The sequence below is a fragment of the Argopecten irradians genome, chromosome 12 (assembly GCF_041381155.1).
Source record: "Argopecten irradians isolate NY chromosome 12, Ai_NY, whole genome shotgun sequence".
NCBI classification, from domain to species: Eukaryota; Metazoa; Mollusca; class Bivalvia; order Pectinida; family Pectinidae; genus Argopecten; species Argopecten irradians.
This window is the reverse complement of record NC_091145.1, coordinates 6,134,463-6,152,141: the sequence shown is the minus strand read 5'-3', so window position 1 is coordinate 6,152,141 and position 17,679 is coordinate 6,134,463. Positions and strand designations below refer to the sequence as shown.

General features: G+C 39.8%; 1 protein-coding gene across 1 annotated transcript; it reads left to right on the top strand.

Moving 5' to 3' along the window:
• Window positions 1-1,149: 1,149 nt before the first annotated feature.
• On the top strand, window positions 1,150-13,282 carry LOC138336605 (uncharacterized). Its single transcript, XM_069286125.1, has 2 exons — window positions 1,150-1,203; window positions 11,645-13,282. The coding sequence occupies exons 1-2, from the start codon at window positions 1,150-1,152 to the stop codon at window positions 13,280-13,282; spliced, it is 1,692 nt and encodes a 563-aa protein (XP_069142226.1).
• The last annotated feature ends 4,397 nt before the right edge of the window (window positions 13,283-17,679 follow it).

Genomic DNA, 17,679 nt, shown 5'->3' with positions numbered 1-17,679 from the left:
CTTTTTTCATTTAAATATATTTTTCAAACTTGTAGAAAATGTGACCTTACTCTACGTGAACCGAATCTTTTATATACCATGCATACGTGATAAAAGTGACTTAAAAGCAGTAAACATTTTATACCTGTATCATAGCACACCGTCCATACCGCTACTTAAGTGTAGTAAAAGTGGTATTGAATTTCAAAACAAACCGGTGTAATGGGAAAATATGACCAAGGTTAAAATGCATTAGCCGAGTGTATATATTTCTATACTGTACTGTATATATCTACACTTAAGCGCTATACAAAGTATTTTTTCTTATTACATGTATCTGTCAAATCTGAACCCTCAATTCTTTTGAAAATATTTTGAAAATCATAAAACTTTTGTGAGTGTATTGGGGTCTAAATTAAATGTAATTCTGTGATAACTATTGTGTTTCAACGTAATCAGTTTTAAATAAAGTTTCATTTTTGTGTAAGAGAGGGGAGATTGTGCGTCCATTTGTTCCTATTTAACTTATCATATATACATTTTCACCTGTATTATGATTAATCGCTTTTGCTTCTGTATCTATTATTTTGCTTCAATTTCATTGTTGTGATAGTGTGTAAATGTGCTAGAGGACTTATGCTTATCAATTTAATTTGTGTGTTTGTTTGATTAATTAACGTCCTATTGAACAGCCAGTGTCATGTCAGTATATGGCATCCAACGTATGCGGTCTGTTGCGTGTATGAGGTTCTGGTGAGTATATTCCTGTTATCATTACAAAGAAATCAAAGAAATTACGACACACTACATTGATACATATTTATTACAAGATATGCATTTTCTCTCATACCTACACGTGTAATACTGGCTGGTCTAGGGCAATACACTGATGTATTTCCCATGCAATAAAGACTCGTGACGTCACAGCGTCAACAAAATTACTACTTTCTCGCTACAATTTTAACATTTTTTTTTTTTTAGGAAATAATGCTGTATTTACAGTTAAAATACAAACAATAGAATTTGCGTTGAAAATATCACGCAATTATCATGTAAGGAGGAATAATTTGCATTTTTTTCGAATACATTTCAAAATGACGGAAAGTCCTAGTAGTAAAATTGCAATTAATCGTCGAAGTATGAGGGAAAAATTCTCTTTCATACGTGGATATGAAGGATAGGGATATTCTATTCTCGGGATTACAAAATGTTGTAAAACCCTCGGTAAGCCTCGGTTTGTAAAACATTTTGTGACCCTCGGGTAGAATATCCCTATCCTTCATATCCACATATGAAAGAGTTTTATATTATTTCATACCTTCACGTGAAATACTTGCTAGTCTAGTCATGTCGTCTGAAACTGTATTGCATGGCTGCGTACCAATGCCATTAAATCTCGTGATGTGTTTTAACAAAATTATTATATTTTCTCGGTACAATTTTAAAATATTTTTTTCAGAAACTATAGGCTGCATTTACTTTAAAATAGGAGAAGACTTGGAACATGAGGATCTGGAGCTCATCTGGTTGTATATTTTCATCGATAATAAAAAAATATTATTAGGATGTATTTATAGACCGGAATCAAATGTTGAATATTGGAATAAGCTTGATACGGTTCTTGAGGAGGTTTATAACAAAAATTCAGGTACTGATATCCTTATAACTGGTGATATAAATGTAAACATGTTAAATATTCCCGACAACCACTATTTAAGCAGACTATTAACAAAATTTAATCTCACCAGTATAATCAATGAACCTACAAGAGTAACTGATACTACTTCCACTGCTATTGATATACTTTTTACTAATAACATTAATCTAATTAGAAATACCTTAGTGAGTACACCAATATGCAGTGATCACTCAGTTATCCATTTTACTTGTTCCTACTCTGTATTCAAACAAAAATCTTATAAGAAAACTATCTTTCTCTACGAAAATGCAAATTTCATACAGATGAATTCAAATATCAATAATGTAAACTGGGATGTAATTACACAAAACCTTGACACTAATGAATTCAATAAGCTTTTAACTGATACTAAAAATGAACAAATAAATCTGTTTATTCCATCTAAAACCACAGGGACTTGTAACGTAGGTTGTGAGAAAGTCTGCTGTGTATATATGTGTACTATATACTATATAAAAGGACTTTTATATAGTATATATAGTACACATGTATACACAGCAGACTTTCTTACAACCTACGTTACAAGTCCCTGTGTCTAAAACTATTACTGTACGCCCCCCCAAATGATAAACCTTGGATGACCAATAATATAAGACAACAAATTAGAAAAAGAAACAGATTACATACAAGAGCCAGAAATACTAACTTACAGACTGACTGGGCAAACTATAGGCAAAGTAGAAATGAAGTCATAGATTTAATTCGAACTGAAAAAATAAACCATTTCGATAAACTAAAAAAATCCCTTCAAGATTAGTCAATTCCTTTAAATAAATGGTGGAAAATTGCCAAATCGGTTATGAACTCGAGTGTTATATCACATTCTTTGCCTCCCTTATTTGAAAATAATTACTATATACATCACCCTTTGGATAAAGCAGAGTGTCTTAATAACTACTTCAGTTCAATATCTACTTCATCTGCTAATTTAGATCCATTACCACCTTTGGAAAATACCTTCCCCTTTAGATTAGATAACATTGTTATTTAAGAGCAGGATATTATTGATCAACTTGACTTACTTAATGAAAAAAAACCTCCTGGTCCAGACAACATGATACCAAAAATTATTAAACACCCAATTCCTTCTCTAATACACCCTCTTACTCTAGTGTGTGATAAAACTTTAGAAACTGGAGTTATTCCATTATCTTGGAAAACAGCTAATATCAATGCAATTTATGAAGGAAAAGGGCTTGAGAGTAATGCTTCAAATTATAGACCAATATCTGTAACACCATGCTTTAGTAAAATAATAGAAAAAGTAATTTTTGAATATATGTTTAACTATATGAAAGAGTGTGATATTATAACAAAGCACCAATCAGGATTTTTGCCTAAAGACTCTACAGTTAACAAGTTGCTAGATATTTATAAAACAATGAAATAAAATTTATATTCTGCGATATTAGCAAAGCTTTCGACAGAGTCTGGCATGAAGGGTTATTATTCAAATTAGAGTCTTATAGTATAAAATAGAGAGTGTTACAGTGGTTTTGAAATTATCTTTCTGATCGAAAACAAAGAATATCTACTGAGGGTTTCCTATCTTCTTTTAAAAAATGTCAATGCCGGTGTACCACAAGGATCTGTCTTAGGGCCATTCGTATTCTTATTATACATTAATGACATAACTGAATGTGTAAATAGTAAAACTAAACTCTTTGCTGATGATACTTCACTTTATGAAATAATAACTGATTACCATGTAGAATCGCAGATAATCTAACCAATGATCTAAGTAAAATCAATAATTGGGCAAAGAAGTGGGACATTAATTTTAATCCTTCAAAAACAGAAACTGTACTTTTCTCAAGAAAAAGACATATATTCAATCCTGATATTTTATATGCAGATGATATTGTAAACTCTGTTCTATTTCATAAACATTTGGGGGTAACTTTCAGTAGTGATGGTAAATGGTCCAAACATGTTAATAATATTTATACTCAGGCCTCTAAAAGACTAAATATTTTAAGATTACTAAAACATAATGTAGATAGAAAGAGCCTTTTAAAAATTTATACATCCTTTATAAGACCTGTTTTAGAATATGGTGATGTCATTTGGGATAATTGTACAAACCAAGATAAACACTTATTAGAATCTGTACAGATAGGGGAATAAGAATTATAACAGGCCTGAGAAGAGGAACATCGCATAATAAACTTTATGCTGAAGTTGGACTTGATTCACTTGCATTCAGACGAAAACTACATAAATCAATATTGATGTTTAAAATTGTAAATAATGAATCCCCTGGATATCTTACTAATTTGATTGAACCATTCTTTAATGATAATGATAATACTCCTTACACATTAAGGAATAATCGCCTGTTTAATCCCCCCTCTGTAGAACTGAATTATACTTAAAAAACACTACTATAAACAGCTTTATTCCCTCAATGCTAAGAGAATTTAATCAAACAGATATAGAACTAGATATTTGATAATTCATTAGAACAATTTTAAAAAAGTATCAAAATTGATAATGATATTCCTATTACAGAAATTTCTAATATTTTTAAATATCATGGCGACCGTAAATATAACATTATTCTGTGCCAGCTACGAAACCAAGCAAGTAATTTAAACTCTGATCTTTATCACGATTATTTAAGAGAATCTCCAGCCTGTTCCTGTTATTATACCAATGGAAATTCATATCACCTTTTCTTTGACTGTAGGCACTTCTATGAACAGACAACAGTTCTTATAGAGGGAATACAGAACTTAGGTTTACCAGATAATCATAATAATTTAAACATTGAAACACTATTAAATGGATGTAAATTTTGCAATAATGATATTAACAAAGATATTTTACAATGCGTGATTGAATATATACGCCATACTAAAAGATTTGATTTCTGATAAACATATTTTATATACATGTATCATAGCCCTCTGCATATATAAGCAAATAACAAGTAACAAGTACCCATATCTAATTACTTGATAGTCAAAATACTATCTAGCAGTGCAATTAAACATCTAAACTATTGTATATGTTAATGTTTATTTCTAATTTACTCTAAACTATCCTGGCTGGATGGATACTGAATACTGTTTATCGAATATTGAGAATCTTTTATACTATAATAATTATCTAATTGAATAATCAAACTATGTACATATTAGAACCATAAATTGTTGGTTAACTCCAATTGTATAAAAAAAATTGCATTCAATCTCCTACCATTTTTTTTTGCATATTCAACTGGACACAAAATGCTCATTTGTTGTCAGACTCTCATACATATTCCAAGGGGATGGGTCATTGTGCATAAGCACAGGGACTTTTTGGCCTAATATCTCATGGTGTGTATGTATGTTAGTCTGTCAATAAATGAGCATGATTCTTATCCCTATCCAAAAACTACAATCATAAGGAATAACTAAACTTGTTCTGAAACATTTTCTATTAAAAATAAAATTGGAGTTATCCCCTTTAATTAGTAATTATTAATATTATTATCACTATACTATATAAATATATGTATTAATGAATTGCAGAATGAATTCATGTTTATACTTTAAAATATGATCTGGAGAGGACTTAAATAGGCGTAGCCTGATGTCCGATCCTATTGATGTACATAATATCAATAAAATATTGTTGAAATTGAAAATTTACTTTAAAATATACAAATAACGGGATTTGCGCTGAAAATCTCAAGCAATTTTCATGTATGGAGCATTGACTTGCAGTCGCGTTTTTTTAGGTAGATCACTTTTTTTTTTTTTTTTTTCCATGTTATCAGAGATAATGTCTAGAGTTCGCTACAGGCTCAAATGAGGTTAAAAAAGGTCAAAAATGAACTTTATCATTTGCAGGGCGCATATCAAAGAGCATGCTAGCAGGCACATATAATGACAATTTCAGGGTCATATTATTCAAAATGGCGGAGACATCAAAAATCGAAATTTGAATTTTTATTTGTCCTTTCGGCAGTTGTTTCAGCGCCTTTAAACCGGTATGTACAGTGTTGATTTTTCACGCGTATGTTGTTCGATTTCCTTCATTTTTTCAGTAATTTGTGAGCTCGAAGCGCCTTACTCATTTAATGTAGGGTGTTGATTTTTATTTAATTTAGACTTTGGCATATTGTCTGTATAGGGTTCTAATTTCAAAGTCATGAATTTGAAAATGGCAGAAATATAGCCCTCCGAATGTGGCGTTTTGTTCATTTTTTTAACGTAAGTTTTACCGTATTTTATGAAATTTCCGAGAAATGTGTTTGAATTGGATGTTAAAGAGCATGCTCTCAGACACATATAATGACAATTTCAAGGTCATATGATTCAAAATGGCGGAGATATAGGAGATCAAAATTCGAAATTTTTATTTTTATTTGTCCTTGCGGTAGTTGTTTCAGCGGCTTTAAACCTATATGTACAATGTTTATTTAATGAACTGAATCAAGTTTTAACTCCGTCTCTCGTTCAGATATATATCTGTTTGAATATATAACAAAATTCACATTTTTCAACCATGATATGACATACTCGTCTATACTGTGCGCGAAATAGAGGACAAAGTAGAATACAATAAAACATAAATTTTGCTTCTACGCATTGGTTAAACACTTTACTGTTCCGTGGGAAACTTGCATATTTGGATTCTTGACCGTGAATTGAAGACCGAGCAAATATTTATCACATACGTTCCCCCAGACGACAGTTTTCTATGTAAAAGAAGCGTTTCCACGAGCGTAAATAGCTTAGCCCGGTTTGTACGATTAGCCCCGGTGACATTATGCACGTACATGAGTGCTTGAAACGCACGTTCGATTTTGTACGATAACGGTCAAGGTCAAGGTCACAGACTAAAAAAAAAAACTTTTTTGGATCGAAATTTAAACGTTCCTAACCTCGTCCACGTTCAATTATTCAGGTAGATCCTAACATAGCGCGTTTTTTTCTCATTACATGTTATCAGAGATTATGTCAAGGTCAAGAGTTCGCTACGGGGTCAAACAAAGGACAAAAACGAAATTTACAACAGAAACGTTTTGAAAGTAGGATTTGAAAGAGCATGCTCACAGATATATATTACGACAAGTTTCAAGGTCATCTCAATCAAAATGGCGGAGATATAATAGCACTTTGAAAAATGGTGATTTTGTCGTTCTCCCGCAAAAAATTGTACAAGGTGTCAGCGCCTTAAATACTTAGCATACATGCTTGAATTTTTGCATAGACATAGCATGGACAGCATCCTACAGCAGTTTTACGCCAAAACTTTATCACTCTTTTACGTCATTAAACCGGATCATATGGATTTCATATTTCAAATACCTATGACATACATGTGTGCCTGCATGAATTAAGATTAAAGTTGAATTATAGTCAAGGTCATACAGGTCAGATATGCTAGAGCAGTACAATTGTTGAAGAACATCTTTACATCAAAGACAGATTGCCGCATCGACATGCAATTACGTCTGTATCATGATAGATCAATGTCAAAATAAATTTTAAATGTTGTGGTATAACCAGGCCATAGTTAGGACACCACAGACGACAAAATCCACACACTCCACAGGACATGTCTACAGACACTACAAACACTACAGACACGACACACGACACAATCCACACACTCCACAGGACATGTCTACAGACACTACAAACACTACAGACACGACACACGACACAATCCACACACTCCACGGGACATCTCTACAGACACTACAAACACTACAGACACGACACACGACACAATCCGCAGGACATGTCTACAGACACTACAAACACTACAGACACTACACACTACAGACACCACACACGACACAATCCACACACTCCACGGGACATCTCTACAGACACTACAAACACTACAGACACGACACACGACACAATCCACACACTCCACAGGACATCTCTACAGACACTACAAACACTACAGACACACACACGACACAATCCACAGACACCAACACAACAGACACAATCCACACACTCCACAGGACATTTCTACAGACACTACAAACACCACAGACACAACACACGACACAATCCACACACTCCACAGGACATCTCTACAGACACTACAAACACCACAGACACAACACACGACACAATCCACACACTCCACAGGACATCTCTACAGACACTACAAACACCACAGACACACACACGACACAGTCCACACACTCCACAGGACATCTCTACAGACACTACAAACACTACAGACACCACACACGACACAATCCACACACTCCACAGGACATCTCTACAGACACTACAAACACTACAGACACCACACACGACACAATCCACACACTCCACAGGACATTTCTACAGACACTACAAACACTACAAACACTACAGACACGACACACGACACAATCCACACACTCCACAGGACATTCTACAGACACTACAAACACTACAGACACACACACGACACAATCCACACACTCCACAGGACATTCTACAGACACTACAAACACACAGACACACACACGACACAATCCACACACTCCACAGGACATCTCTACAGACACTACAAACACTACAGACACGACACACGACACAATCCACACACTCCACGGGACATTCTACAGACACTACAAACACTACAGACACACAACACACGACACAATCCACACACTCCACGGACATCCTACAGACACTACAAACACTACAGACACAACACACGACACAATCCACACACTCCACAGGACATCTCTACAGACACTACAAACACTACAGACACGACACACGACACAATCCACACACTCCACGGGACATCTCTACAGACACTACAAACACTACAGACACAACACACGACACAATCCACACACTCCACGGGACATCTCTACAGACACTACAAACACTACAGACACAACACACGACACAATCCACACACTCCACGGGACATCTCTACAGACACTACAAACACTACAGACACACACACACGACACATCCACACACTCCACAGGGACATCTCTACAGACACTACAAACACTACAGACACAACACACGACACAATCCACACACTCCACGGGACATCTCTACAGACACTACAACACTACAGACACTACAGACACGACACACGACACAATCCACACACACTCCACGTGACATCTCTACAACACTACAACACTACAGCACACACTCCACACACTCCACAGGACATCTCTACAGACACTACAAACACTACAGACACACACACGACACAATCCCACACTCCACAGGACATCTCTACAGACACTACAAACACTACAGACACCACACACGACACAATCCACACACTCCACGGGACATCTCTACAGACACTACAAACACTACAGACACCACACACGACACAATCCACACACTCCACAGGACATCTCTACAGACACTACAAACACTACAGACACCACACACGACACAATCCACACACTCCACAGGACATTTCTACAGACACTACAAACACTACAGACACACACACACACGACACAATCCACACACTCCACAGGACATCTCTACAGACACTACAAACACTACAGACACCACACACGACACAATCCACACACTCCACAGGACATCTCTACAGACACTACAAACACTACAGACACCACACACGACACAGTCCACACACTCCACAGGACATCTCTACAGACACTACAAACACTACAGACACGACACACGACACAATCCACACACTCCACAGGACATTTCTACAGACACTACAAACACTACAAACACTACAGACACGACACACGACACAATCCACACACTCCACAGGACATCTCTACAGACACTACAAACACTACAGACACGACACACGACACAATCCACACACTCCACAGGACATCTCTACAGACACTACAAACACTACAGACACGACACACGACACAATCCACACACTCCACAGGACATGTCTACAGACACTACAAACACTACAGACACACACACACGACACAATCCACACACTCCACAGGGACATCTCTACAGACACTACAAACACTACAGACACCCACACACGACACAATCCACACACTCCACAGGACATCTCTACAGACACTACAAACACTACAGACACGACACACGACACAATCCACACACTCCACAGGACATCTCTACAGACACTACAAACACTACAGACACGACACACGACACACAGTCCACACACTCCACGGGACATCTCTACAGACACTACAAACACTACAGACACAGACACACACAATCCACACAATCCACACACTCCACGGACATCTCTACAGACACTACAAACACTACAGACACACAACGACACACGACACATCTCCACACACTCCACACGACACAATCTCTACAGACACTACAAACTACACTACAGACACGACACACGACACAATCCACACACTCCACGGACATCTCTACAGACACTACAAACACTACAGACACGACACACGACACAATCCACACACTCCACGGGACATCTCTACAGACACTACAAACACTACAGACACAACACACACGACACAATCCACACACTCCACGGGACATCTCTACAGACACTACAAACACTACAGACACACACACAACACACACCCAATCCACACACTCCACGGGACATCTCTACAGACACTACAAACACTACAGACACCACACACGACACAATCCACACACTCCACGGACAACTCTACAGACACTACAAACACTACAGACACCACACACGACACAATCCACACACTCCACGGGACATCTCTACAGACACTACAAACACTACAGACACGACACACGACACAATCCACACACTCCACGGACATCTCTACAGACACTACAAACACTACAGACACAACACACGACACAATCCACACACTCCACGGGACATCTCTACAGACACTACAAACACTACAGACACCACACACGACACAATCCACACACTCCACGGGACATCTCTACAGACACTACAAACACTACAGACACGACACACGACACAATCCACACACTCCACGGGACATCTCTACAGACACTACAAACACTACAGACACGACACACGACACAATACACACACTCCACGGGACAACTCTACAGACACTACAAACACTACAGACACGACACACGACACAATCCACACACTCCACGGGACAACTCTACAGACACTACAAACACTACAGACACGACACACGACACAATCCACACACTCCACGGGACATCTCTACAGACACTACAAACACTACAGACACAACACACGACACAATCCACACACTCCACGGGACATCTCTACAGACACTACAAACACTACAGACACCACACACGACACAATCCACACACTCCACAGGACATTTCTACAGACACTACAAACACTACAGACACAACACACGACACAATCCACACACTCCACAGGACATCTCTACAGACACTACAAACACTACAGACACAACACACGACACAATCCACACACTCCACGGGACATCTCTACAGACACTACAAACACTACAGACACACGACACACGACACAATCCACACACTCCACGGACATCTCTACAGACACTACAAACACTACAGACACGACACACACCACACACACACAATCCACACACTCCACGGGACATCTCTACAGACACTACAAACACTACAGACACGACACACGACACAATCCACACACTCCACGGGACATCTCTACAGACACTACAAACACTACAGACACAACACACACGACACAATCCACACACTCCACGGGACATCTCTACAGACACTACAAACACACTACAGACACAACACACGACACAATCCACACACACACTCCACGGGACATCTCTACAGACACTACAAACACTACAGACACGACTCTACAAACTACACACGACACAATCCACACACACTCCACGGGACAACTCTACAGACACTACAAACACTACAGACACAACACACGACACAATCCACACACTCCACGGGACATCTCTACAGACACTACAAACACTACAGACACAACACACGACACAATTACACACAACACATTTCAACAGACACACAAACACTACAGACACGACACAACACAATCCACACACTCCACGGGACATCTCTACAGACACTTCAAACACTACAGACACCACACACGACACAATCCACTACACACTCCACGGGACAACTCTACAGACACTACAAACACTACAGACACGACACACGACACAATCCACACACTCCACGGGACAACTCTACAGACACTACAAACACTACAGACACGACACACGGACACAATCCACACACTCCACAGGACATTCTACAGACACTACAAACACTACAGACACCAACACACGACACACAATCCACACACTCCACGGGACATCTCTACAGACACTACAAACACTACAGACACGACACACGACACAGTCCACACACTCCACGGGACATCTCTACAGACACTACAAACACTACAGACACCACACACGACACAATCCACACACTCCACGGGACATCTCTACAGACACTACAAACACTACAGACACGACACACGACACAATCACACACACTCCACGGGACCATCTCTACAGACACTACAAACACTACAGACACACGACACACGACGACACAAGTCCACACACTCCACGGGACATCTCTACAGACACTACAAACACTACAGACACGACACACACGACACACAATCCACACACCACCACTCCTCAGGAACATCACTACAGACACTACAAACACTACAGACACGACACACGACACAATCCACACACTCCACGGGACATCTCTACAGACACTACAAACACTACAGACACGACACACGACACAGTCCACACACTCCACAGGACATCTCTACAGACACTACAAACACTACAGACACGACACACGACACAATCCACACACTCCACAGGACATCTCTACAGACACTACAAACACTACAGACACGACACACGACACAATCCACACACTCCACGGGACAACTCCACAGGACATCTCTACAGACACTACAAACACTACAGACAACCACGACACACGACCAGTCACACACTCCACAGGACATCTCTACAGACACTACAAACACTACAGACACGACACACGACACAATCCACACACACTCCACAGCACATCACGGGACAACTCTACAGACACTACAAACACTACAGACACGACACACGACACAGTCCACACACTCCACGGGACATCTCTACAGACACTACAAACACTACAGACACGACACACGACACAATCCACACACTCCACGGGACATCTCTACAGACACTACAAACACTACAGACACACGACACACGACACAATCCACACACTCCACACGGACAACTCTACAGGGACACCACAAACACTACAGGACATCACGGGACACACGACACCAATCCACACACGTCCACGGGACATCATCTACAGACACTACAAACACTACACAGACACTACACACACACTCAGACACGACACAATCCACACACTCCACAGGACACACGACATCTCTACAGACACTACAAACACTACAGACACCACACACGACACAATCCCACACACTCCACAGGACATCTCTACAGACACTACAAACACTACAGACACGACACACGACACAATCCACACACTCCACGGGACATCTCTACAGACACTACAAACAACAGACACTACACACGACAACAAATCACACACTCCACACATCTCATACATGACACTACAATAAACACTACAGACACGAACACGGACACAATCACAAACCCACGGGACATCTCTCTACAGACACTACAAACCACTACAGACACGACACACGACACAATCCACACACTCCACAGGGACAACTCTAGCAGACGGACATCACACCATCCACGACACATCCACACAGGACATCTCTACAGACACTACAAACACTACAGACACGACACACGACACAATCCACACACTCCACGGGACAACTCTACAGACACTACAAACACTACAGACACGACACACGACACAATCCACACACTCCACAGGACAACTCTACAGACACTACAAACACTACAGACACAACACACGACACAATCCACACACTCCACAGGACATCTCTACAGACACTACAAACACTACAGACACGACACACGACACAATCCACACACTCCACGGGACAACTCTACAGACACTACAAACACTACAGACACGACACACGACACAATCCACACACTCCACGGGACAACTCTACAGACACTACAAACACTACAGACACGACACACGACACAATCCACACACTCCACGGGACAACTCTACAGACACTACAAACACTACAGACACGACACACCACACACTCCACACACAACTCTACAAACACTACAGACACGACACACGACACAATCCACACACTCCACGGGACATCTCTACAGACACTACAAACACTACAGACACGACACACGACACAATCCACACACTCCACATGACAACTCTACAGACACTACAAACACTACAGACACACACACGACACAATCCACACACTCCACGGGACATCTCTACAGACACTATCAAACACTACAGACAGAGACACATCACACGACACAAATCCACACACTCCACACTCTACAGACACACAAACACTACAGACACACACACGACACACAATCCACCACTCCACGGACATCTCACTACAGACTCTACAGACCACACGACACAATCCACACACTCCACAGGGACATTTCTACAGACACGCGACACGACACACATCAACAATCCACACACTCCACCTCACGGGACACAACTCTACAGACATCTACAAACACTACAGACACACGACACACGACACAATCCACACACTCCACGGGACATCTCTACAGACACTACAAACACTACAAACACTACAGACACGACACACGACACAATCCACACACTCCACGGGACATCTCTACAGACACTACAAACACTACAGACACGACACACGACACAATCCACACACTCCACGGGACATCTCTACAGACACTACAAACACTACAGACACCACACACGACACAATCCACACACTCCACACGACAACTCTACAGACACTACAAACACTACAGACACACCACACAACAACACAATTCCACACACACCACGGGACACATTCTCTACATGACACTACAGGACACCACAGACACGACACACGACACAATCCACACACTCCACGGGACATCTCTACAGACACTACAAACACTACAGACACGACACACGACACAATCCACACACTCCACGGGACATCTCTACAGACACTACAAACACTACAGACACGACACACGACACAATCCACACACTCCACAGGACATCTCTACAGACACTACAAACACTACAGACACACACACGACACACCACACACTCCACGGTACATCTCTACAGAAACTTCAAACACTACAACACGACACACGACACAATCCACACACTCCACAGGACATCTCTACAGACACTACAAACACTACAGACACGGTCACACACCACGACACAGTCCACACACACTCCACGGGACATCTCTACAGGACACTACAGGACACTACAGACACACACACGAACACACAATTATGACACAACACACAATATTAACAATGCATAGGCTTAATTTTACAAAGTCAAAGAAGTGTTCAAAATTAAATTTAGCAGTAAATGAACTGTCAAAAAATCATGATCTTTACGTCTTCAGTGCACACACAAATACACACGGTCCGATCATTAAGCTAAATTGTGGTCTGCTATTCCATTTGATACATTTTTACAGCAGTATCAGTTATTATAAAGTGACCTTTTCACATATGCTCTCATCTAAACAGCCACAAAGAATAATGACAAGAACTAATATGGTGAATAAACGCTGTGTTGTAACGAATACCTTAAAGCTTCATGATTTTCACAGGATCTCAGCGCATTTACAATTTGGTGTTTAATGGTCATTTTTTGTACATAACATCATACAACATGGCAGAGATATTGGCTCATGAAATTGATAATTTGATCATGAAAGTTTAATACGATCGCGACCGGTCGCCAAGATCATCTCGAGTTTCGTCTTTTTGACCATGAGTTAACTTACTTACTAGTTACTGAAACCAAGGGTATAGAATGCTTTTACGAGATTGCATAAGGACAAAAATTTTGAATAAAGATATGCTTTCACGTTTTCCTAATATTAACAAATACATCGTTGTTAAAAGATGCTCCACCGCCGACAGAGCATAAATGATATTCATCATTTGAACAATAATTGGTGTTTAATCGGGTGTATATATATATATAATTAACACTAAAATAATATAAAATAATTTACTTCGCCTTTGGTGCATGCGCAATCAGTACTTCATTTCATATAGGATATAGTGGCACGGAATTTTTTCGGGATGAAATTAATTATTTTTTTTATATTTTAACGTGAAGTAAAATTTGAAGCTCAAACTTTTCTATGGTGGTAATGGTGTAAAGTAAGTAACTTTTGTAACTGAAGAAAAATACAAAATCGTCTGCTCCTGTTTTAATAGTGAAAAAAATACCATTTGTCAGCGGTGGAGCATCTTTAAATGTTGTTAGATCTAGCCACTACTGAGACGCGCAGTGTTACGTGTTAATAACCACATATAAAATATACAGAGTTTGTTTATACAAAAGTGGCGACTTCATTTCACATAAATCGCATTAAATGTTGAGATTTTATTTATAGATATAGTATACATTATCATCCAATCTTAGCCAGTGATCCGTTCAATACATATGTACATGTATGCTTCACAAAAAAGTTATATAATTTATCCTCCATCATTGTTGAATTTTGTGAATATGTTTTTCTATACAGTGTTTTTTATAAAGAGACTAACTTAATAACGTTTAAAGTTTGGAAGTCCAAGGACACGACAAGTAATGATCCATTCAGTTGATTTTATTGCATCAGTTCCATTAAAATGTAATTTGAACAGTCTTTTAAAACTAAAATCCTTTAAGTGACAACATCAATTCTGTCTTCACTCCTGATTAGTACTACGAGATCCCGTGAGATGCGTGCGCATCGTTAGCAGTCATAGCGTGCTTTGTTAGCAGAGTGGTCAGAAGGACACTGTGACCTCTGACTTTATTCTTTTATAATTAGCAGTAATTAGACATTTTTTATACCCAAGAGTCGCTCGAGGGTGTAGTTTATTATCATTGTACTGCTTTGATCATAAGCTTATTGATCATTCACTGGCCGACTCGGCAAAATTCGCAGTGAAATATTCGAGGGACTCCCTCGCACTGCTGTCCTTGGCGGGAGCGCATGGCCGCCATCTTGAATCGGCAGAAAATCGTCAGAGAATTCGATTTTGTAGGGGAAATTCTTAACAATATGGAGCCCCGTTACGCCGAAAAAAACAAATAAGAAGACGGAAAAGTCTTCAAAGAAATCTAATGGACAGTCTAACGGCAGTAGTAAGACCGTTTTAGCTAGTAATGCTGAAAAATCTGCTCCCGTAACTGATGTTGAACGGGAGTCGCCCAAGGCCCCAGAAACAAACAAACCGTCTCAAAATCGGACAGTGCCAATGGAAGTTGACCAACAACTACCCGGGCCCTCAGGTACACAAACATGCTCCCCTGTTGGAAATAATTTCCAGGAATCGTTGGCATCGGTATTAGCAAACATACAGCATATGATGGCTACACAAATGCAAATGTTTGAAGAAATGAGGTCGTCTGACCAGAGATCGTTTATATCAGACGGTATGTACAGCGAACACGATTCTGTTGATGTGTGTGGGCAGATTGATGCTTTACTCGGCGATTCCGACTCGGAAAATGACGACAAAACTGAGAACGACGAAACTACAGTTGAATGTACTACCAATAGATCTACTGTGCAAATCGCATCTAACGTTAGCCAGGGACCTGTTGATGATCATGACGAACTTCCTCAGTGTATGAGGGAAATAGCTCAAGACTTGTCAAATTCTGATGCGACAGGGCCAGATTTGAATAATGAGAAGCTCACAAAACTGTTGAGCGACATGCTGTCAAAACGCATGCCCGACGAAAAACTGAAGACGAAAATGGACGAATATCTCCGTCCCGCAAATGTTGATATGTTACAGGCTCCTAAAATGAACCCAGAAATATGGAGAAAAATCAGCC